This window comes from Grampus griseus, assembly GCF_964374135.1.
Source record: "Grampus griseus genome assembly, chromosome: 1".
Lineage (NCBI taxonomy): Eukaryota > Metazoa > Chordata > Mammalia > Artiodactyla > Delphinidae > Grampus > Grampus griseus.
Genome location: NC_139017.1, coordinates 52549373 through 52573596, shown reverse-complemented (window position 1 = coordinate 52573596; position 24224 = coordinate 52549373). Strand labels below are relative to the sequence as shown.

Sequence of the window (24224 nt, the reverse complement as noted above, 5' to 3'; positions counted from 1 at the left end):
ATAGAAAAAGCAAAATCGCAGGATGTATAATATACAATAAAAATAACACTTTTAAAAGACACTTTAGAAGAATATGTATAGTAAGTCATACTTATTAAAGTAATCCTCTTAAGACTCCTACTACATAATTCCTTATTAGCCTAATATAAGTTATTAAATGTATATTATTTTAGGATTAATAGTAATAATTAATATTAATTACTAATTAATATTTATTACTACTATAATTAATTATTACTAATAATAGTAGTAATAATTATTATGTAGTAAAAAACAGGCCATAGTTTTTCTTTTTATTAATTCTTATTAATCCTTCTATTCCTCCCAAATTAATAACACGGTTCTAAAAATTGAATTTGCTGTTCCAGAATTTTAATACTTTATCTACACGCAATTAAAAAACTGATAAACTCTCAAGGATAATTTCTTAGGCTTTTATACCAGGGGAAAAACTAATTATGCTTGTTTACAGAAAGTAGACATCCTTCAAATATGCAGCATGTTTTATCTAACAAGGCAAGGCTTCTTATAGAGATAACACATGTCAGACTACAGCCGATACAAAGTGTAATCAAACTCTTTGTCAAACAAGTTGTCAATAAAAGAGTAGCCATGTCAAAGGGAGATTACAGGTGATTTACTACAGTCTCACTTCATATGTTCCAAGGGGTTTTGCTTCACAGTTTCAAAGGGTGTTCCTTTTCCAATCGCATTTAATGTCAGAACTTCATTGACTACAGGATATGAATTGGAAAGCAGTGATAAAAGAATAATATTTTTGTCTAGATTGACTGTTTTTATCTAGATTAGATTTTAAAGAGAATAACATTAAATAAAAGAGAAATAAATGTACACTAAAAAGAGATGGAAAACTTTTTTTTGTTAAATATTTAATTTGGAGTTACCCTTCCCTCTATACCCTAGAATTTACAATCTCAAACATAAAATGTGAAACTTTATTTTCAATAAATAATCAGAAATAAAAGCCTGTTTAAGTTACTTTTGAAACATTATTATTATTGCAGTTGAAGACTTTGTAGAAGATTCTCCCGTACCTTTTCAAGGACAACATTCATGCATGTTTCCTTGCCAGATAATTTTCTAACATCAAACATTTCTGCAGTGGGGTTTTCAGAACATTTGTGGTCTGTATTTCATGAACAAAATCTTTCAAAATTCATTCAATGGTCAATGTTTTGGGGTTTTAGTTTATTATATTTTGTTTTTAAAGCTCAACCCTGGTAAGAGTAGTGAGGGTATGTTATCAAATTATGTTGTAAACATCCTGAAACTTTTTAGTATGAGGCCATATTTTGAGAAACCAAATGGTACTCTAGAATAGTATGTTTGTTCCTAAAGTGCTATCCAGCCTATAACTTGTACTTTGTAAGGCTCAACTTTGGCATATTTGGGGAAAAGTTGACATGGTTTGATTGCCACCCAGTACCAATTGTAAAAATACATTGTAAAGTAAAAGAATCATGGAAAGCAAATTTGGGATTACATTGAAATTTCCGAGCTTCCTTCAGGAATTAAAACGATACTCCTCTCAGAATATTGACTCCTTGAAGTAATGTTTATAATACTAACAAAGCTTTAAACTCATTTGTGCTAGCAACTGATTAACCTACTTGTTAAATAAAACTATATCTGAAGTTTGGAATATTAATGTAATACTCTGTTCACTTTGAAATTATGCACATTAATTTTTGTTTAGTAAATATTGTCAAGTATTACAAATGAATTTTTCAAATGAGAAGCCTAAAGTAACTTTGAAAGTAAGAAAGCAGTGGTTCCATTGTCATTCATATTCATTTCAGTGATCAAAAAAAATGTGGGATACGGTCATATTCTTTAATTCCATTAGATACATATGTAAAGGAACTTTATAAACTGAAACACTGTACAAAAATAAGGTGCCATTTGTAAATGCTTCTCATTATTTTGGAACCACTCAGAGTCCAGTTTAAATACTCCCTTTCTTATATGTGTTTTATAGGATAAACCTATACTTTTGAAAATTTCATCAGAATTTTATTAGTCCAAATAAACAATGTGTTAACATTGGGCTCATGGAATAGCATTTCATAAATTAGATTAACCTTAAGAGGTTGTATCTAGTGCATGGTCATGGTCTTTTGGGGGAAAAAATGATTCTATTGATTTCTCATTCTTAAAGAGCTGGACTTTGGTGGAAATAGACTGTGAGATGCTCTAACATAAGCCTATAATTAGAGTTCACTTTTGTAAAATATTTAACATTCAGAGTAGATGTTATAAAGTCAACATGGCTCATAATCTCTCCCAATATTATGTTGCTTTGCTTCTTTTGTACTTTATTGCCTCTAATTATCCAATATATTCTCATTTTTTCCCTCTATTATGACACTATTTTGTAAAACTTGGGGGTCAGGGCAAGTCTTTCTTTATGTATGATCTTAATGGTCTCAGTGGGTGAATTGTTCCAGGTAAGCGTACTTGGGGATAACCAGGAGTTAATGGTTGTATTCTAATAATAGTTAAGAGTACACATTAACAGTTCATTGTTATTTAGACCTCTAAGATGCATGTTTTGTTTAAATAGGTGCAAATGCCATCCAGATGCTTATGAAAGTATTTATTGGTAATAGAATGGCCAAAGTACATGTTTAGGTAATGATGTCATGGTGTTATTTAACATTTTACCTAGAACAGTGCGCAAGAATCTTCATAGTAATCCACATGTTTTCTACCACAGTTGTCCTATTTGGCCCCTCTTTGATCTACACGCTTCTTTTGAGCTGAATGCTGGTAAACGTCCTTTCTGACAGCCCCCTTTGCTCCTGCCTGCCATTATCTGCTGAAGTTCAGAAACCAGAGCATCACTTCAAACAGCAGAGTTAGGGAGTAGCCAGTCAGAAGAGATTCCTGAGGCATGCAAAGTTCTGCCATAATCATTCAAAGATGTTTGGGTAGCGGGATGGGGGTGGCAGAGGTGTATGTGAATACAGAGAGCTGTAGGGGTTGGCCTCTGGTCACTGGTAAATAAGTGAAGTCAGGTGCCAGAGAGTCTAGACACAGTGATTTCAGTCCTGGGTCTTTGGTATCTGATACTCAATATGGGACTTGTCTGATTGAACACTATTGCCTCTTCATTGCACAGGCTGAAGCCTTTTAGTGCCTTCCTGTTAAATTAGTAAAAGATGACAATGGGCATAGTTAAAACAGAACAAATCTAGTTTTAGTATTTGCTAGTTGTCAGCAATTACACTTACTTCTGAAGTGCTATGGGTAGCAGTCCAAGACAGTGTTGCACGTAGAGCTTGAACTAAACTATTATTTTAAAATGTGAACACTTTAAAATTGAAATGTTTCTCTTATTATGAAAAACTAACTCTATATCATGATGTATTTCATTCACACTTAGTCCTGATTTCTCTTGATTTGGGGATGTAGGTGTTGGATAAGGTTTTAAACCATGCATTATTTTTTAAAAAGCTAGCTCCTGAATATTTCATCACAGGACTTAATGTGGAAATTACAAAAACAAGGCAAAAACCCTCAGCTTCTAACAAATCACCCTGTAACACCGTTCTTAAGGGCAAATTTCATACTAAGTATGAACAAGTAAACAGCAACGGATATTTTGCCTTGCTAAGCGTTGCATTGATGTAACAAACACACTTTTGTTATTTTTAAAAAGCTTCTTGTATTAGGAGAAGTTTGGAAGAAATCTATAATGGGTTTTTGATTAGAATGTGAAAAACATACTGTATATATTTACATTTTTAGAGGATTGTCACCTACATTTTTATTAATTTGTAATTTAATTTTAGTTGGCAGTTAATAGGTAGCAAAATCTGTTAAAAGTATATCCAATAAATTAAGATTATTTTATCTTTGCCATAGAATTTTTTTGTTCTACAACATTATTAAGTGTTAGTGATTAAAGATTCCACTAGCAGCAACATTGGTGTTAAAGAAGTGCTCTCTGGGAAAAGGCATGATACATGCCAACCATTCACCAGCTATAGTGTTTTTGTAGTTCTCAGCAAATAGTGAATTTTATATATATATACATATAATTTTGTTAGAATTATATCTAAGTATTTTGGGGAGCAATTGTGAGTGGATTTGCTTTTTTAATTTTGGTTTCCAGTTGTTCATTGCTAGCATACAGAAATAAGATTAATTTTTGTGTGTTCACCATGTAGCCTTTTCGAAACTTAGAAGTTATTTGGAACTAACATAGAGAATAACCAAAACAAGATTTAACGAAATAGGGTCTAACCAGTCAACAAAGGCATGTTGATCTAAAAAAGTATCCGCCGAGATAAAACATAAGAAATTTTTAGGTTATAAATTTTAGGATTGACTTCCATATGTTGTTAGCAATTTGACTAAGAGAAAAATATATTTATATAATATGCACTAAGTTAATTTGCTATTTACCAATAATAGTAGACAAGCTTCTCAAAAGTATAGCTTAAGGTTTGTTCATTTCTCCTTTATTACATAGCAACTATCTCTCATCATGACAAATCTAGATTACTGCTAAATGGCATAAGTGGCCTGCCTTTTTCTTCCTACTTTTCTGTCTGTTGCTTCTCAGACCCATCTTCCCTTTCTCTCTCTCTTTTTTTTAAATAAATTGATTAATTGATTGATTGACTTTTGTCTGGGTTGGGTTTTTGTTGCTGCACACAGGCTTTCTCTAGTTGCAGCGAGCGGGGACTACTCTTTGTTGCAGTGTGTGCGCTTCTCATTGCAGTGGCTTCTCTTGTTGCGGAACAGGGGCTCTAGGCACGTGGGCTTCCGTAGTTGTGGCACACGGGCTCAGTAGTTGTGGCTTGTGGGCTCTAGAGTGCAGGCTCAGTAGTTGTGGCGCACGCGCTTAGTTGCTCCACGGCATGTGGGATCTTCCCGGACCAGGGCTCGAACCCGTGTCCCCTGCATTGGCAGATGGATTCTTAACCACTGTGCCACCAGGGAAGTTCCTTCCCTTTCTCTTATCATTAAGTAGAGTTCGTTTCTTATTTTATACACACTCCCAAATGATTGGGTCCAGCTTTACAGGTTCAGTTATCAACCATAAAGGGCAATTCCTAAAATTATACCTTCAGTCCAATCATGTCTCCTAAACTTGTGTTTATAACTTTTACTGACTATCTGCACTAGACTGTCACATAGGCAGCTTAAATTCAGCATGTCCAAAACCAAAATTACTGTCTTCCCTTTAAAGTTTTCTCCTACTTTGTTTTCTGTCTTTTGGTAAATGTTAGCACCACCATCCATGTTGTTGTTTAGGGCAGAAACCTGTGAGTCATCTTTGACCCTTCCTCTCCCTTAACCCCAACACCTAGTCAGTTATTAAATCCCAGTTTGATTCTCTTTCCTAAATATATCTCTGAGCCATCCCTTTTATCTCTATCCCCACTGCTCTACCTAGTCCAAGCAGCCATCATCATACCTCGACTTTTCCACTAGCCCCTTAGGTGGTTTTGCCACATTTTCTTACCCTATTTCAGTCTATTTTCTACATTGACCAGATTTTTTCGAAATGTAAATCTTATCCTGACACTTTCCTTATTTGGAAGCCTTTAATGTCTTCCCATTTACCTTAGGATGAAGCCCAAAATCCTTAACATGTACTTCAGAATCCTGCGTGATCTGACTTTTACCTTATCTCTTAACACTATTTCCCTCACTCCAACCATGCTTGCCTTCTCTTAATTCTTCAGAAGGATGACTTTTTTTTCCTGCCTTGTAACCTTTGCACAAGCTATTTTCATTGCTCAGAATGGTCTACTTCCACACATTTTAAATTCCTTAAATGCAAAGGCTTTATGTAATATTTCTCTTATATTCTCCAGTGTACTTGGAAGTTCATATTGAATGCTGAGCATCTAATAGTTCATTAAGCATTCAGTTATTCAGTAGTAAAAGCCTACCACTTCTATGTTGAAAATGTAATTGTATTATATTATTTCCAACATACAATCTAAGGTAACATACTGTGATAAAATAGTGCCTGTGGTTTTTTGTGTGTTTGGGGTTTTTTTGAGTAAAATATGTCTTGTGCTTCTTGCTAGTTAATGAAGATGCTCTTTGAATGTTCGGATGAACGAATTGACTTGGAACTCATTTCTTTCTGCATTAATCTAGCTGCTAACAAAAGGAACGTACAGCTTATCTGTGAAGGTTAGTGCCTTTGAGCTTCATAGATAACTTCTATCATATGCTATTGGCATATGATGGAAAATAGATAATAAGGAATTAAGAATTATAGTAAATATGTAAATCCTATTTTTAAGTAGTTTTAAAAATTATAGCTATAATCCTTAAATGTCAGACTCAGAATATTCTTACATCATGAGTAGAAACGCTTACCCTTTAGTAACATTTTATAAACCATTTGGTCAGTTACCCTTAATTGAAATTTGATTTTTAAAAATATTTTCTAGATGAAATAAAACTTTTTATTTGCAAAGCAATCTGTTACAGTGTAAGATGTTACAATACAAATGTATTAGCTATTTGTTTCTATAGTATCTTCATAAAATGATTCATCATACATTATGATATTTCAGAGTTTGCTCAATAGTTTTTTCGTATTTGAGAAGTATACATGTTGATTATAAAAAGTACAAATGAACAAATAGGAAAAAATTAAAAATTTTACTCCCACTATCCAGAGATAATCATAGGTAAGACTTTGGTACAATGTTTCTGTGTGTTTTTAAATTAAAATGGGATTTTCTCTATAAATGGTGACATGTTTTTTGAAGTTAATATCTGAATATCGTTCCATATGATTAAATACTTTAATAAAACATAATTGCCAGTAGCTGCAAAATAATCCATTAACGGATTTTCCATAGTTTAATCTGCTAGTTTGTTGCCACTTCTTTTCTGTTAAAAGCAATGCTACAGTAATTTTCCTTTCTCTGAATCTTTCATGTTTCCATTTTTACATTCTTAGGATAAATTCCTAGAAGTACAATTTTTATGGGTCAAAAAGTATTTACATTTTAAAACTTTGTGGTACATATTTCATATACATACTGTGCTTCCATTTTTGTGAAATTCTAGAAGAGGCAAAACTAATCTGTATTTAAAAAGAAAAAATAAGAAAAAGGGGAAGAGGAGGAAGAGGAAAAGGAGGAGAAAACAAGAAAAGTAATTGTATTGGGGGACTAAGATTGACTAAGAACAAGGGAACTTTCTGCATTGAATGGAAATATTCTGTATCCTGATATGGGTACGAATTACACAGGGGCATACATTTATTGAATTTAATTGTACACTTAATATTTACGTATTTTCTGTGTGTAAATTGGGGTTTTTTGAGAACCGAAAATTTTAAAAATCATTAAATTTAAATGAACCTTTATTGGGGGAATTTTTTTGTTGTTATTATCAGGAAATGGGCTGAAGATGCTCATGAAGAGGGCTCTGAAGTTCAAGGATCCATTGCTGATGAAAATGATTAGGAACATTTCCCAGCATGATGGACCAACTAAAAATTTATTTATTGTAAGTATAGTTTTTAGCTTTCTGTCTATTAAAATAGCCTGAGAATTAAAGCTTTAAAGTCTGTGTCTGGAAATATAACTCTTCCTTAGCTCTTGTCAAATATTAATTCATGACCCAAGTTGGTTTTTCTTCAACTTACTTGTAAGTTTAGCTCCTAGAAATCTCAACCTAAGTTTTAATGTTGTTTTTGTTTTATGAGCCCTATCCCTAACCTTTTCATCCTCACTCCAGTTTGCTTGCCTTAAACCAGTCCACCATAGTCTCTCTTAGCAATTTAGCTCAAGGTTATTAAAACAAGAGAATCACATTTGATACTACTTCTTCCTGTGGGTTAAATTATTAGATTAGTTCTTCTGCAGAAATCATATTTTAAATTTGTATTAAAATTCTGTTTTATTCAGGATTATGTTGGGGACCTTGCAGCTCAAATCTCTAATGATGAAGAGGAGGAGTTTGTGATTGAATGTTTAGGAACTCTTGCAAATTTGACCATTCCAGACTTAGACTGGGAATTGGTTCTTAAGGAGTATAAGCTGGTTCCGTACCTCAAGGATAAACTCAAACCAGGTCTGTGCTAAGTATTTCACTTCTGCGTAATGATTAAGTTATTTCTTTCTGTTGTGGATGAGGCAGCTAGAACAGTATTTTGTGACCATTATTGTACTACGTAACACATTTTCTTCCCACACCTCTAGGTCTAGCCCTAGTTCCCCTAGTTCGTTTCTTTCTCTCAGAAAGGCAGTCACTAGTTCTCCTCGTATATGTATGTACTCTCTTCCCTAACAATATGTTTTTTTAATATTAGTTTCCCTTTCCTATCCTGCCTTCTTATTTTTTTTATCCTGCCTTTTTAAAATTACTAAATACCATCCCGCTCTACACGAGTTCACATGCACACACTAAGTTCTCTGAGGGATTCAAATGACTCTTCTATTTTCTGTGTTTACATTGTCATTCATTTGTATTTTCAAAGACTTATCTCCACCTCTCTACTGCTCCACCACCATGAACTGTCATCATGGAATGGAATTCCATGAACATGGAATTTTGGAAAAAGGACACATTTATAAGCGTGTTAAGGATTCATAAGAACTGATTTAATAGCTTTTAGTATCTTTTCTGTGAATTAGAATTTTGGCAATATAAAAGGATTTGTATCAGGACATTTCAATGAAAACTTTCTGTGATTTGACTTTACTAGGTGCTGCAGAAGATGACCTTGTTTTAGAAGTGGTTATAATGATTGGAACTGTATCTATGGATGACTCTTGTGCTGCATTGCTAGCCAAATCTGGGATAATCCCTGCACTTATTGAGTTGCTAAATGGTAAATTATAATTTATCTTAATTTATTTTTGTGCTAATATATAAACAAGTTATAAGTTTAGATTTTTAAATGTGGAATCTGCAATCATGAAATATTATTTATATTGTTGCATTACTCATCTTATAGCAACTTAAATTATATAGTTAGGAAAATGAATTAAATATACCTTTACTGGGATTAGATAGCATAGTATCAAATAGCTTTAGGTTACAAAGTTAAGAATGTTGCTATAAAATGATTCAGGACCAATTTTACAGACACTACCCTCCTCTTATCAGCCTTGAACAACTAATATTCCACCATTTCTTCTTTATGTTGAGCTTTGTTTTGGTTGAATTGGATCTCCTATCTTGCACAAACCCTTTTTTTAATATCTTGATTTCTAATCAGAAAAGTTTATTTGGAAGCTAATTCTAATCATCATATTCCCTCCTAGATCCATATATAGTATTGTCCTCTAAACTTTCTGCAGTGAAGAAAATGTTCTCTATCTGCACTGTCCAACACATGTGACTATTGAATACTTGAAATGTGGCTGTTGGGACTGAGAACCTGGAGTTTAAATTAAATTTAATTAAAATTAACTAGCCACAATGGCTATGGTTACAATACTGGATAGCGGAGGCCTAGATAGTCTTCCCCTTACCTTTGTTTTGCTCTTAAGGGCCCAGGTTTCGTTTTCCATACTGCATACAAAATTTGTCTGACTCTAATAGTATTTTATTAGGGCCAAGTTCTCTAGGACCTTGTGTTAGTCTGCTCAGGTCACCATAACAAAATACCACAGACTTGGTGGCTTAAACAACAGAAATGTATTTTCTCATAGTTGTAGAGGCTGGAAAGTCTATCAGGGTGCCAGCCAATTTGATTCCTGGTGAGGTCTTTCTTCCTGGGTTGCATAAGGCCACCTTCTTGTTGTGTCCTAACATCCTCATATGGCAGGCGGGCAGAGGAAGTGGGGGAGAGGGAGAGAGAGAAAGCACGAGCACACATAAGTGCTTGGATATCCCTTCTTATAAGGTTACTAATCTTATGGGATCAGGACTCCACCCTTATGACCTCATTTAACCTTACTTATTTCCTTATGGCCCTATCTCTGAATATAGTCACATTTGGGATTAGGGCTTCAGCATATGAATTTTTGGAGGGATGCAATTTGCCTATAGCAGATATACATTAAAAGTAGCTAATTAGTATAGAAGTTAAAAATACTAATATGGAAAGCTTAAAAAGACCCTCTAATCTCAGTCTTTCCTGTACCAGATATAATACATAATGAAAAATACACAAGTTCTAAGTATGTATAGCACAATGAATTTTCAAAATGAGAGCTCTCATGTTATTCCCACTCATATAAGGAAATGAAACATTACCAGCACCCTAGAAGTCCCTCTCCTGCCACCTCCCAGTCATTACCACCTTCACCAGAGTGGTTTCCATTTTTCTTTTTATCACCCACAGATGAATTCTGCTTTGGTTTTCAGCTTTTTAGAAATAGAGTCTTATTTCTTTTCCCCTATGAATGTGAGGTTTGTGTATGTTTTGTACAGAACTATGTTTCTTTTTATTGCTGTATAAATAAATATACCACTATTTTCCCTTTCTACTATTTATTGATAGTAGGGTGGTTATTTTTGTTTGTTTTCTTTTCTAATCTATTTATTTATTTTTTATTGGAGTAAAATTGATTTACAATGTTGTGTTAGTTTCTGCCGTACAATGAAGTGAATCAGCTCTATGTATACCTATATCCCCTCCCTCTTGGACCTCCCTCCCCTGCTTCCCCCACAGCTAGGTCATCACAGAGCACCAGGCTGAGCTCCCTGTGCTATACAGCAGGTTCCCACTAGCTATCTGTTTCACCCATGGTAGTGTATTTATGTCAAACCTAATCACCCAATTCATCCCACCCTCCCCTTCCCCCCACGTCCACATGTCCGTTCTCTACGTCTATGTCTCTATTCCTGCCCTACAAATAGGTTCATCTGTACCATTTTTCTAGTTTCCACATATACGTATTAATATACGATATTTGTTTTTCTCTTTCTGGCTTACTTCACTCTGTATGACAGACTCTAGGTCCATCCACATCTCTACAAATGACCCAATTCCATTCCTTTTTATGGCTGAGTAATATTCCATTGTATACATGTACCACACCTTCTTTATCCATTCATCTGTCAGTGGACACTTAGGTTGTTTCCATGTCCTGGCTATTGTAAACAGTGTTGCAGTGAACATTGGGGTACATGTGTCCTTTTGAATTATGGTTTTCTCAGGGTATATGCCCAGTAGTGGGATTGCTGGGTCATATGGTAGTTGTATTTTTAGTTTTTTAAGGAACCTCCATACTGTTCTCCATAGTGGCTGTATCAATTTACATTCCCACCAACAGTGCAAAACGGTTCCCTTTTCTCCGCACCCTCTCCAGAATTTATTGTTCGTAGATTTTTGGATGATGGACATTCTGACTGATGTGAGGTGATACCTCATTGTAGTTTTGCTTTTCATTCTTCTAATAATTAGTGATGTTGAGCATCTTTTCATGTTCCTCTTGGCCTTCTTTATGTCTTCTTTGGAGAAATGTCTGTTTAGTCTTCCACCCATTTTTTAATTGGCTTGTTTGTTTTTTTGATATTGAGCTCCATGAGCTGTTTCTATATTCTGGAGATTAATCCTTTGCCATTGCTTCATCTGCAACTATTTTCTCCCATTCTGAGGTTGTCTTTTCATCTTGTTTATGGTTTCCTTTGCTGTGCAAAAGCTTGTAAGGTTAATTAGGTCCCATATATTTATTTTTGTTTTTATTTTCATTACTCTAGGAAGTGAGTCAAAAACCATCTTGCTGTGGTTTATGTCAAAGAGTGTTCTTCCTATGTTTTCCTCTAAGAGTTCTATAGTGTCTGGTCTTACATTTAGGTCTTTAATCCATTTGGAATTTATTTTTGTGTGTGGTGTTAGGTAGTGTTCTAAATTCATTCTTTTGCATGTAGTTGTCCAGTTTTCCCAGCACCACTTATTGAAGAGGCTGTCTTTCCATTTTATGTTCTTGCCTCCTTTGTCATAGATTAGGTGACCATATGTGCATGGGTTTATCTCTGGGTTCTCTATCCATACCTTGATCTATATTTCTGTTTTTGTGCCAGTACCATACTGTCTTGATTACTATGGCTTTGTAGTATAATTTGAAGTCAGCCTGATTCCTCCAGCTCCATTTTTCTTTCTCAAGATTGCTCTGGCTATTTGGGGTCTTTTGTGTTTCCATACAAATTGTAAAATTTTTGTTCTAATTCTGTGAAGAATGCCATTGGTAGTTTGATAGGGATTGCCTTGAATCTGTAGATTGCTTTGGGTAGTATAGTCATTTTCACAATATTGATTCTTCCCATCCAAGAACATGGTATATTTCTCCATCTGTTTATGTCATGTTTGATTTCTTTCATCAGTGTTTTATAGTTTTCTAAGTACAAGTCTTTTGCCTCCTTAAGTAGGTTTATTCCTAGGCATTTTATTCTTTTTGTTGTGATGGTAAATGGGATTGTTTCCTTGATTTCTCATTCCTTGATTTTTCATTGTTAGTGTATAGGAATGCCAGAGATTTCTGTGCATTAATTTTTTATCCTGCAACCTTACCAAATTCATTGATTAGTTCTAGCAGTTTTCTGGTGGCATCGTGAGGATTTTCTATGTATAGTATCATGTCATCGGCAAACAGTGACAGTTTTACTTCTTCTTTCCCAATTTGTGTTCCTTTTATTTCTTTTTCTTCTCTGATTACCATGGCTAGGACTTCCAAAACTATGTTGAATACGAGTGGCAAGAGTCGACATCCTTGTCTTGTTCCTGATCTTAGTGGGAATGGTTTCAGTTTTTCACCATTGAGTATGATGTTTGCTGTGCGTTTGTCATATATGTCCTTTATTTTGTTGAGGTAGGTTCCTTCTGTGCCCTTTTTCTGGAGAGTATTTATCATAAATGGGTGTTGAATTTTGTCAAAAGCTTTTTCTGCATCTATTGACATGATCATATGGTTTTATTCCTTAATTTGTTAATATGGTGTATCACATTGATTGATTTGCGTATATTGAAGAATCCTTGCAGCCCTGGGATAAATCCCACTTGATCATGGTGTATGAACCTTTTAATGTGTTGTTGGGTTCTGTTTGCTAGTGTTTTGTTGAGGATTTTTGCATCTATGTTCATCAGTGATATTAGTCTGTAATTTTCTTTTTTTGTGTAATATCTTTGTCTGGTTTTGGCATCTGGGTGGTGGTGGCTTCGTTGAATGAATTTGGGAGTGTTCCTCCCTCTGCAATTTTTTGGAAGAGTTTGAGAAGGATTGGTGTTAGCGCTTCTCTAAATGTTTGATAGAATTCGCCTGTGAAGCCATCTTGTCCTGGACTTTTGTTTGTTGGAAGATTTTTAATTATAGTTTCAATTTCATTACTTGTGATAAGTCTGGTTATATTTTCTAATTCTTCCTGGTTCAGTCCTGGAAAATTGTACCTTTCCAAGAATTTGTCCATTTCTTTGTGGTTGTCCATTTTATTGGCATAGAGTTGTTTGTAATAGTCTCATATAATCCTTTGTATTTCTGTGGTGTCAGTTGTGATTTCTCCTTTTTCATTTCTAATTTTACTGATTTGCATCTTCTCTCTTCTTTTCTTGATGAGTCTGGCTAAAGGTTTATCAATTTTGTTTATTTTCTCAAAGAACCAATTTATAGTTTTATTAATCTTTGGTCTTGTTTTCTTCATTTCTATTTCATTTATTTCTTCTCTGATCTTTATAATTTCTTTCCTTCTACTGACTTTGGGTTTTCTTTGTTCTTTCTCTGGTTGCTTTAGGTGTAAGGTTAGATTGTTTATTTGAGATTTTCCTTGTTTCTTGAGGTGAGATTAAATTGCTATAAACTTCCAGCTTAGAACTGCTTTTGCTACATCCCATAGGTTTTGGGTCGTCGTGTTTTTATTGTCACTGTTTCTATGTATTTTTTTATTTCTTCTTTGATTTCTTCAGTGATCTCTTGGTTATTTAGTAGTGCACTGTTTAGCCTCCATGTATTTGTGTTTTTTACAGTTTTTTCCTGTAATTGATAGGCTATTATTATAAGTGATGCTCCTATGAGCATTCTTAGTGAACATATTTACTCATTTCTGTTAGACACATACTTAGGAGCAGAACAGAGTACACATATATTTGGCTTTAGAAATAATGCCAACTACTTTGTTTTCCAAAGTAGTTGTGCCAATTTTCAGTCCCACCAGTAATGTACGAAAGTTCCAGTTATTCTACATCACCAACATATTTTGGCGTACAGCCTCTTTAATTATAGCCTTCATAGTGGTATCTCATTGTGGTTTTAATTTGCATCTCCCTAATAATTAATGAAATTGAGTACCTATTTGTATTTATTGGTTATTGGATATGGCTAATAAAGTGAAGTGCCTATTTAAGTCTTTTGCCCATTTTTCTCTTCTAAATCTTTAAAAGTTTGAATTGTAAATTCTTTTACATAATGCATTTTCATGGTCATCTAGAGATAGTGCCTCCATATTTGAAGTATGTCTACAAATAGTGTATATGTATTTGTTTTGGTGCACCCTTCACACAGCCAGGAGTTTTCAGATTAGAAATAATTAAAAGACCAGGTAGTTGGAAGGTGAAAGTAAAGACAATGTAGTTGGCAGAATGAGAATGAGGATTTTGTGGTGAGCTGGAGAAAGTTGAAACAAAATAATCTGGGTCCTTGAATTGCTGTCCATTTTGATTATGACTGAGAGTTAATAACAGAGCCAGCTCAGTGTTTTACTGTATTTTGATGTTCTCTGACATGTGGTTATCACAGGCAGAGGCTGTATACTACTGTTTTTATGAAATATATGGATTTTCAAGATTAAAACCCTTGGGGTTAAGTGGGGGAACACTATATACCAAGAGAGAAATTAATAAAATTTTAACCCAAGTAGTCTAAGAGACTGGTACTTTGGCAAGTTAGTGAGGAAAATTATTTGGAACAGTTGGACTTTGAGAGGACCACAATTTATTCCACACAGCTAGTTGGATGCTCTGTTGACCTGTAAATCTTTGTCTAACAGATAGCACTGATCTGTTGCCAAGAGTTGTTAGCAGACTATTAGTAAATCAAATTTCATAACCAGTATCTAAAAATTGGATTTCTATAAGTATTTGCTTTTGCCATTACATGTATTAATCAGTGGTCATCCACTATTCTGTTAAAGTCTTCTTTTCATGATAATAAACATTTCTTAATTAGTTTGTATGATTATGTAACATTCCTTTTTACTAGTATAATTGATTGGAACTAAAATTACTTTATTACTTCATACCAATAAGTAAAGTTTAATTTTGTTAACATTATTCAACAAAGAAAAAACCTGTTTATAACAGTCTAATTTCTACCAAAAACTTAGAAGACGTGATTTTTTAAGAACCATTTTTCTCATGTGAGGTCAACATTATAGAGACAAAATAAAACCAGGTTTATGTTAAAAATTAGAATTATTTGAAGAATTTTTTTATGAGGCACCAAAATAAAAAAGAAGTTCCCACAGTGGTGGTAAGTGTTGCCATGTCACACTGGGGACTTAGAAGTTAATTTAATCAATTTCTTTATACTTGGTGGCAAAAAATAGCAAAAATTACAGAAAAGCACCATTACTATTCCCTTAAACATGTCTTGTTTCTCAGTTCCTCCTAGATACAACCTTTTGAGATGAACAGTCTCAAGTAGTGTGGTTTGGACCCAGAGATGATATAATTTCTCTCTTTAAACTCTTATTTTTTATTTTTGTATTTCAAAGTAAATTAACCTATTTAGTTTGACCACAACCAAATTAACTAAAACTTCTGAAAATATATTATTATGAAATTTTTTGACTGATCACCATCATGTAATTTAGAAAAAACACCTAAGACGTAAATGATACAACCCCACCCGTATATTATAAATAATATAAACTAATTGTCCTTTACCTGTCTCCTTGTCACTGTTAGTTTTTCTCATTCTTCATTTTTCCCCTCAATGTTTTTCAATTTTGTATATAATATAGTATTCTTTTATTTGAAGTTTTCTGTTTCTTTTCAGCTCAACAAGAAGATGATGAATTTGTGTGTCAGATAATTTATGTCTTCTACCAAATGGTTTTCCACCAAGCCACAAGAGATGTCATAATCAAGGAAACACGTATCCTTCAATGTTTACCATAGATAATGACACTTCACATATTAAGAAAAGATGCATTTTTAGGTATTTTTTCTTGCAAGTATTCAAATATTGTAGAAAATATCAAGTTTTGAAATAAATTTAGAGGCAAGCTATTCTTCATAGAAGCTATTTACCCCAAATCAGTATTATATGTAAGGTACATTGGAGAACAATTTTATTAACTTGTCAGGTTTCCTAAAAAACCTAACAAATATCTCATAACTTCCTTCTCTATTAACATAACTTAAATGTCACAGGTTCCTAGGACTATCCTTAGTCCTCTTTTAATCTTACCTTATTCACTATACATGGGAAAACACATCTACTGTTCCCATGACTTCAGCTCCTATGCTACTTATATGCTAATAAGTATTTGATATCTTCGAAACCTCTTTCTTGGGTCCCAGGCATTTGTTGCTAACTGCCACCTGGATGTCTTCCATCTACCTAAGGGGGCATAGTATGGCCTATAAAGCATTATAATTAAATAATATAATATAATATAATTAAATAGCCCTAATTTTAAATGCACTTACTAGCTACAGGACATTGGATAAGTTACTTAATCTCCTTGAGCACCTTACATCTATAAAATGGCCATAATATTATTAAAATAAAAAGACCTCCTATTATTAAAATAAAAGGACCTCCTATAGGATAGCTGTCAGTACTAGTGGATTTAAATCATCTATAATAGTTCCCAACACAGAGAGGTACTCAGAAATTGGTATTTTATCACTATTGCATCCAAAAGGGTATTCAATATTGCTAACATCTACCTCTCAAAAAGTCTACCTTCTGTATTCATGGTCGATAATAAGTGTCATCCATCCAGTCCCTTAGTTGAAAATGTTGTGTGTGCTGTCTCTTTTACTACACATAATTAATCATTCATTTATTCTGCAAACATTTATCAAGTTCTGACCATCTAACAGGTACTGTTTTAAGTGCTAGACATATAGAAGTGTCAGTCCCTGTACTCAAGGAGTTTATAGTCTAATTGGAAGTCTAGATAAGTAAATCAATATAAAATTAAAATCCAGTATAATCAATGTCATAAAGGTATGTACATCAGGCACAGGAGAGGATATATATAAACCAAGTCTGGGAATGTCATGAAAGGCTAGCAGTGGATGTGGTATCTAAGCTGAATCTTTGTGATTTTTGTTTATTTTTCAATTGTGGTGCTCTGCTCATTTGTGTACAAAAAAAAAAACTGCTTTCAAATACTGCATAAAATCGTTCATTACCCATATGAAAAATCTAAATTGTTTTTTGCATATAGCTTTTCATAACCTGACCTTAACCTATTTTTCCAAAGTTTCCCCTTAACCTTATAATACACAGTTTCTCTTAGCATACCAAATTTCTCATCATTTATCAGACATTACCCTCGCTGTCATAACTTATTCCCTCTTCATATGCCTTGTCAAACTCAGATGCATTTTTCTCCTTTTTTTTAACCTGACAGTCTCCAACTCATCAAAGATACGTTTATAAGCCATCTTCTCAGTTAAGCCTTTCTAATCCTGTGCCTACCTTCTTACCATTGGGAGTAATTTCTTTATTTTTCACCTCTAATAAAGTACTTTAAATTATGTATTTATATGCCTGTCTCTACCAAAAGATTTTGAGCTCCTCTAGCTCAAGGACTGGCTTTGTCTTCCTTCTATCCATACCCAAAACTTAACATAGTACCTGCCATGTGGTTAGAACTTGTTTAGTCAATGAATTCATGTGTCTAAATGGTTAATGCTCTTTCAAAATTTAAAATTTAATTGGGATACTTTTTTATACACTAGGCTATTGCTCAAAACATTTTGAGGCTCCTCTGGTGTTCAGAGCCAATAACACATGCTTTAAGTATTAACATTGCCTTGCTTTTGAGGACAAGTTGAATTTCTGGAACCATATAAGGTCTCCAAGAGTCAAGTCTGATTAAAGCAAGTTTAATTGAGAAATGTTCATTTTGCTAAGGGCTGTCAAAATGCAAATACTATTTTGCTGTAACAGCATCACTAGAGAGAACTCTTTTTATCATAAAGTAATAAATATTTTTAAAATGTGGCTTATAAACTAACTCTCCCAGAAAGATAAATTCGAAATACACTTTTGAGCAACGTTAACATTGTTGGAATAACTTTTCAGCTGTGTTCCATGGAATGTGTTCCTTTAGAATTAATAGTTGCTTAATGAAAAAAGGTTCTGTAATAAATGAGTTTGGGAAACACTGAGTTAAAGTTAAACAGATATTATTGCTGCAGGGTCTTCTTGGAGCCTTTAATATGCTTTTCTGGGTTGAGAATCTCTGAAAGAATATTTTATGTAGAGAAGATTTATATAACTGCAGAAGTCACTGTAAGAAACACGTATTAGAAAACAAAGTGAAAGTATAGCTTTTTCTAGGTAACTTCTTTGGAAGACAGCCCCTTGTTTATGTGTCATCTCATAGTGTTTCTTCCTTAGGACTAAAGAAGAATGAAGCGTTTAAAGTACGTACCAAGTGCCTGACACACAGTGAATAAGTGTTACCTCTGTTCTGGTCTGTTTTAAATGTACTCTCACTACCTTATTACCAAAGCTCACACTATTAAGGCTACTTGTATTTGTTTTTTTCTTCTCAGTGTAACTTTCTTTTCATTTTCTCCCAAGTGCGATTTTTGTTAAGCCATTGAATCTAAAGTCAATACTTCTTAAATAGTTATTCTGAAGAATATAACATGTTGATAATGGTGGGAGTGGGAGATAAAAGATCTGCTGAATTAAAATTTTTACAAAAGCATCAAGGAATATTAGATCTGATGCTTTAGTCCATGTTTTAAGATTGGATAAAGATTGCTGAAGGGCTTCAGCCCAATATTTTGGTTTTCAAAAAACAGGATTTTTGTTGATGTCAATGATATTTGAGTATGTCTCATATTTTGTAACATAGTTTAAAATTATTATTTAAACATTTCACCATAATTTTAAGCATTTTACTGTGATTTTTCTCTATGAAACCAATATACTTAAATATTTTATAAATTTATTTATTTATTGTATTATTTATTTTTGGCTGCGTTGGGTCTTTGTTGCTGCATGCCGCTTTCTCTAGTTGCGGCAAGCGAGGGCTACTCTTCATTGCAGTGTGCAGGCTTCTCATTCCGGTGGCCTCTCTTGTTGTGAAGCACAGGCTCTAGGCACGTGGGCTTCAGTAGTTGTGGCACGTGGGCTCAGCAGTTGTGGCTCACAGGCTCCAGAGCACAGGCTCAGTAGTTGTGGCGCACGGGCTTAGTTGCTCCACGGCATGTGGGATCTTCCCGGACCAGGGGTCGAAGCCGTGTCCCCTGCATCGACAGGAAGATTCTTAACCACTGAGCCACCAGGGAAGCCCTTAAATATTTTAAATAAAATTTATTAGTCAGGAAATCATTGCTTTTTCCAATTTTTTAAGTTAGAAAATCTGATCAACGTTATTTGATAAAATTTTTAACGGAATGAAAGAAACTTGACATTTTGAAATGGTTAGTATAGACTTATTTTAGGTAAATATATGATTTATATTAAGATGTTTGAAATAATAAAAATGGCTCTCAGCACAACTCATAGGAATTGAGAACCAGTGCTATAATAATAATTAATTTTCATATAATCCTACCAGTTTCAGCATGAAAAATAAAACAACCCAAATTAGACTAGATCCTTTTAGATTCCCCCTGAGAATTCCTAAGAGTTTCCTAAGAATTTTATTTTCATCTTATCTTTTTTTTTTTTTTTTTTTTGTGGTACACGGGCCTCTCACCACCGTGGCCTCTCCCGTTGCGGAGCACAGGCTCCGGACGCGCAGGCTCAGCGGCCATGGCTCACGGGCCCAGCCTCTCTGCGGCATGTGGGATCCTCCCGGACCAGGGCACGAACCCGTGTCCCCTGCACCGGCAGGCGGACTCTCAACCACTGCGCCACCAGAGAAGCCCTCCAATTTTTTTAAGTTAGAAAATCTGATCAACATTATTTGATAAAATTTTTAATGGAATGAAAGAAACTTGACATTTTGAAATGGTTGGTGTAGACTTATTTTAGGTAAATATATGAGTTATATTAAGATGTTTGAAATATTAAAAATGGCTCTCAGCACAACTCATAGGAATTGAGAACCAGTGCTATAATAATAATTAATTTTCACATAATCCCAACAGTGTCAGCATGAAAAATAAACCAAATTAGACTAGATCCTTTTAGATTCCCTGAGAATTCCGAAGTTTCCTAAGAATTTTATTTTCATCTTATCCTCACAAAATCCATGGGTAGTATGTAGAGTAGGTCTTATTTATTTATTTATTTATTAAATAAAATTTATTGAGCACCTGTTATATTCTCAGAGCTGGGGATACCATAGTGAACAAAATAGACCAAGTCCCTACCCTAATGGAACTTACATTACAGTAGAGAAAAGAGGCAATAAATACCATATTCTTTACAGATTTTTCTAAAAATGAATTTGAGTGTACACAGATATATTTTTCTGTATATTTTTCTACATTTTAAATATATCCCTTTTATTCCCCCCCAAAATAGTAAGTAGCACTGATGAATAGAAGATCTGGGTTAACCTCTGTCTTTGCCACTTGCTATGAAACTTGATAAAATTTTTTTGGCATTATAATCATTGCCTCAAAAAATGTCATTTGCTTGTACACATGTGCTAGAGTTTCTTGTCAGAAACTTGTGGCCTTTGTTTCAAATAGTTTTAACCAAGAACAACTTTAAGTATTGGAGATTATAGCTTTCTTTCTTCACTGCCTGTTTCAGATCCATTGAGGTTTCTTTATTGATTTGAGTTTTCTTTATTCTTCCCTTTTCCCCTACTTGTTATTTATACATTCCATTCCTTTTCTTTTGTGTTAGTCTTAAAGTTCAACGTGCATTCTCACCAAGTTCTAAATGAATATATCTGTTCTTCTACTTGTAAGTCTAATGTCTCCACTTCCATCGTCCATGTTATTTGTTGCTCTCTAGTATTGTAATTTCACCTCATTTTTAGAACATAAAATTTTTATAACATTTTAAAATTATTATTTTGATTATCCCTTTTTAAAAACCAGTGCTTATTTAGGATTTATACTATGTTAAATAATATAGTATGTTTCCTCATTTACTGTTTTTTCTTGAATTCAGTTCCTCTATTTTTCTGCATTGATTTTCTTTCATAATTGATTGCATTCTCTTATACTGCTTAGTGAACATCTATGAATAATAAATATATCTGTATCTGAAAATAACTCGTTTGTCCTCTTTAATAATAATTTAGCAGAATATGGAATTCTAGATTTCCAGTTATTTTCCTCAGCAATTTGAAGGTATTTTTCCACCTTGAATTGCTGCCAATGACAAGTCTGTAGTCTACTAATTATCTGTCATAAAGTCTGATGACAATTTACTTTTTTTTCCCTTATAAGTGACTCGATCTTTTTGCCAGGAAGACCAAAGTATGTTTCTGGGTTTTTTTAAAGCCAAGTAGTTTTATTAGAATTTGACTTGGTGTTCATCATCCTTGCTTGATTTTTCCAAGTATGCAAATATAGTCTTTCAGTATATAGTTTTGTCTTTTTTTTTAAATTTTAGGCAAATTTTCTTGAGTTGTAGTTTATAGTATTTGTTCTGTTGCTTTGGTTGTCTTCTTTAGAATATCTATCAATATTATGTTGGATCTTCTTTGCCTATCTTTAGTATCTGTCATTTTCTAATCTTTTAAATTTCTTTTCATTTTTTAAAATTTTACAAATTTTCTTCTTTTTTACTTTCTGTTTAACTTAGAGTTTTATCTGTTGCTTTTATTTACTCTTGCATTACTATAAACTTAGTTTTTATATATTTGAAATGATTTTTATGTTTATTTTTAGTTATTTCTGGAATTGTTTCTCTGAATTTTCTAATTCTGATTCATATTGTTCTTTCTTATATATCTATTGATTTCTTAAATTCTTTTATTTCTTTTTGAAATATTAGCGTTGCAGCTTTCAGCTTTTATGTGAAAATGTCTTATGTTTTCTCTTCCTTATAATAACCATACACATATATGGGATTTGACTATGATTCTTTTCTGTTGTTGTGTGAAATTTTTTGTATGTGAATTTTTGTGTGAAATTAATTTTTCTGAACTTTTAGGAGGGTCAGGTCAATCAAAGTTTCACAACTATGCAGCTATAGAGCTCCTTCTTTAGTTACTTTCACAAGTTTCATGGTTTCAAAAATATGGCCTTGGATGTTCTGAGATTTACTGGCTCTGTTTTCCTTACCCATTTTTATCTAGTTCTTTTCCCCCCCTTTCTTATCCCTATTATCCATGTTTTTTAAATAAATGAAATATTAAATATTTTTGGTCATCTTGTAGTAATGATTTATTTTAAAATTTGAAGTTAAATTTCAGATTAACATTTGAATTTAGAGAAATGCAGGATTCTCTAACATGATGGAATAGCTACAATCTCAAACACAGTTTGTTTCTTTAACCACTTTTTATTTAGAGGCTCCAGCATACCTCATAGATCTGATGCATGATAAAAATAATGAAATCCGAAAAGTCTGCGATAATACATTAGATATTATAGCGGTAAGTAATTTTTCTTCCTACACCAAGTATAATAGTCTTTATTTTGTGGGGCGAAAGAGACATTGTACACCTGTTTAGAGCTTTGCATTCAATGTACGCATTGAATTTGAATTTTGGTAAAGTTCAGAAGATGCAATGATACTAAATTCACTTTTTAATTGAAGTATAGTTGATTTACAATGTTGTGTTAATTTCTGCTGTAAGCAAAGTGATTCAGTTGTACATATACATACATTCTTTTTTCATTATGAAAATAATGAAATATTTTTTTCATTATCGTTTATCACAGGATATTGAATATAGTTCCCTGTGCTATACAGTAGGACCTTGTTGTTTATCCATTCCATGTATACTAGTTTGCATCTGCTAACCCCAAACTCCCACTCCATCCCTCTCTAACCCCCTTGGCAACCACAAGTCTATTCTCTATGTATGTGAGTCTGTTTCTGTTTTGTAGATAAGTTCATTTGTGTCATATTTTAGATTCCACAAAAAAGTGATATCATATGGTGTTTGTGTTTCTTTTTCTGATTTACCTCATTTAGTATGATAAACTCTGGGTCCACCCATGTTGCTGCAAAGGACATTATTACATTCTTTTTTATGGCTGAGTAGTATTCCATTGTATATATGTACCACATCTTCTTTATCCATTCATCTGTCAATGGACATTTAGGTTGTTTCCATGTCTTGGCTATTGTGAATGGTGCTGCTATGGACATAGGGATGCAGGTATCTTTTTGAATGATAGTTTTGTCCAGTTATATGCCCAGGAGTGGGATGGCTTGATCATAATGGCAACTCTATTTTTAGTTTTTTGAGGAACCTCCATACTGTTTCCCATGTGGCTGCACCAGCTTACATTCCCACCAACAGTGTGGGAGGGTTCCCTTTTCTCGACACCATCTCCAGCATTTGTTACTTGTAGACTTTTTAATGATGGCCATTCTGACTGGTGTGAGGTGGTACCTCATTGTAGTTTTGATTTGCATTTCTCTAATAATTAGTGATGTTGAGCATCTTTTTATGGCCTGTTGACTATCTGTATGTCTTCTTTGGAGAAATGTCTGTTTAGGTCTTCTGCCCACTAAATTCACTGTTTAAACATTATTAAGACCTTTGGCTTTCAACTTTTAAGTATAGGCTCCTTACTTAAAGAGGTTTTATACATATTCAGCGTTTTAGGTCTGGTCTAAATGCCATCTCAGAATCACTTGTTTTTCAGAAAAATTATTGCAGAGAAGCAGTTTTGCCAAAACTCAACACAGTCAACTTTGCAGTTTGGCCATTACATTTTTTTAATAAATCAAATCTTATATCAACTATTTTTTCAATTCTTTGATAATTTTTGTTGTAGACATAGATTTGTTTTATAAGTTGCTTTGGAATGATGAAACACCCCCAAATTTTAATGTTATTCATGACTTTAGAAGTTTTTAAAGTATATGTAACTGTAAGAATTCGATCGGAGGGATAATCTGAGCCCTGGATTAGAAACTTGCTCACTGTGCAGACTTTTCTTCAGTCATTGTGCTGCCCTTCTGCCTGGACTTGACCCTTGTACC

At 33.6% G+C, this 24224-nt stretch overlaps 1 protein-coding gene across 3 annotated transcripts in view; it reads left to right on the top strand.

The window, feature by feature from the left end:
• KIFAP3 (kinesin associated protein 3) overlaps window positions 1-24224 on the top strand; it is a 149067-nt gene that overhangs the window by 86050 nt on the left and 38793 nt on the right. For all 3 annotated transcript variants that reach the window (XM_082658295.1, XM_082658294.1, XM_082658296.1), the window contains exons 12-17: window positions 6072-6180; window positions 7403-7515; window positions 7917-8082; window positions 8717-8842; window positions 15951-16049; window positions 22574-22659. In XM_082658295.1, the coding sequence (XP_082514421.1) occupies window positions 6072-6180; window positions 7403-7515; window positions 7917-8082; window positions 8717-8842; window positions 15951-16049; window positions 22574-22659 (699 nt within the window). The remainder of the gene's footprint in view (window positions 1-6071; window positions 6181-7402; window positions 7516-7916; window positions 8083-8716; window positions 8843-15950; window positions 16050-22573; window positions 22660-24224) is intronic.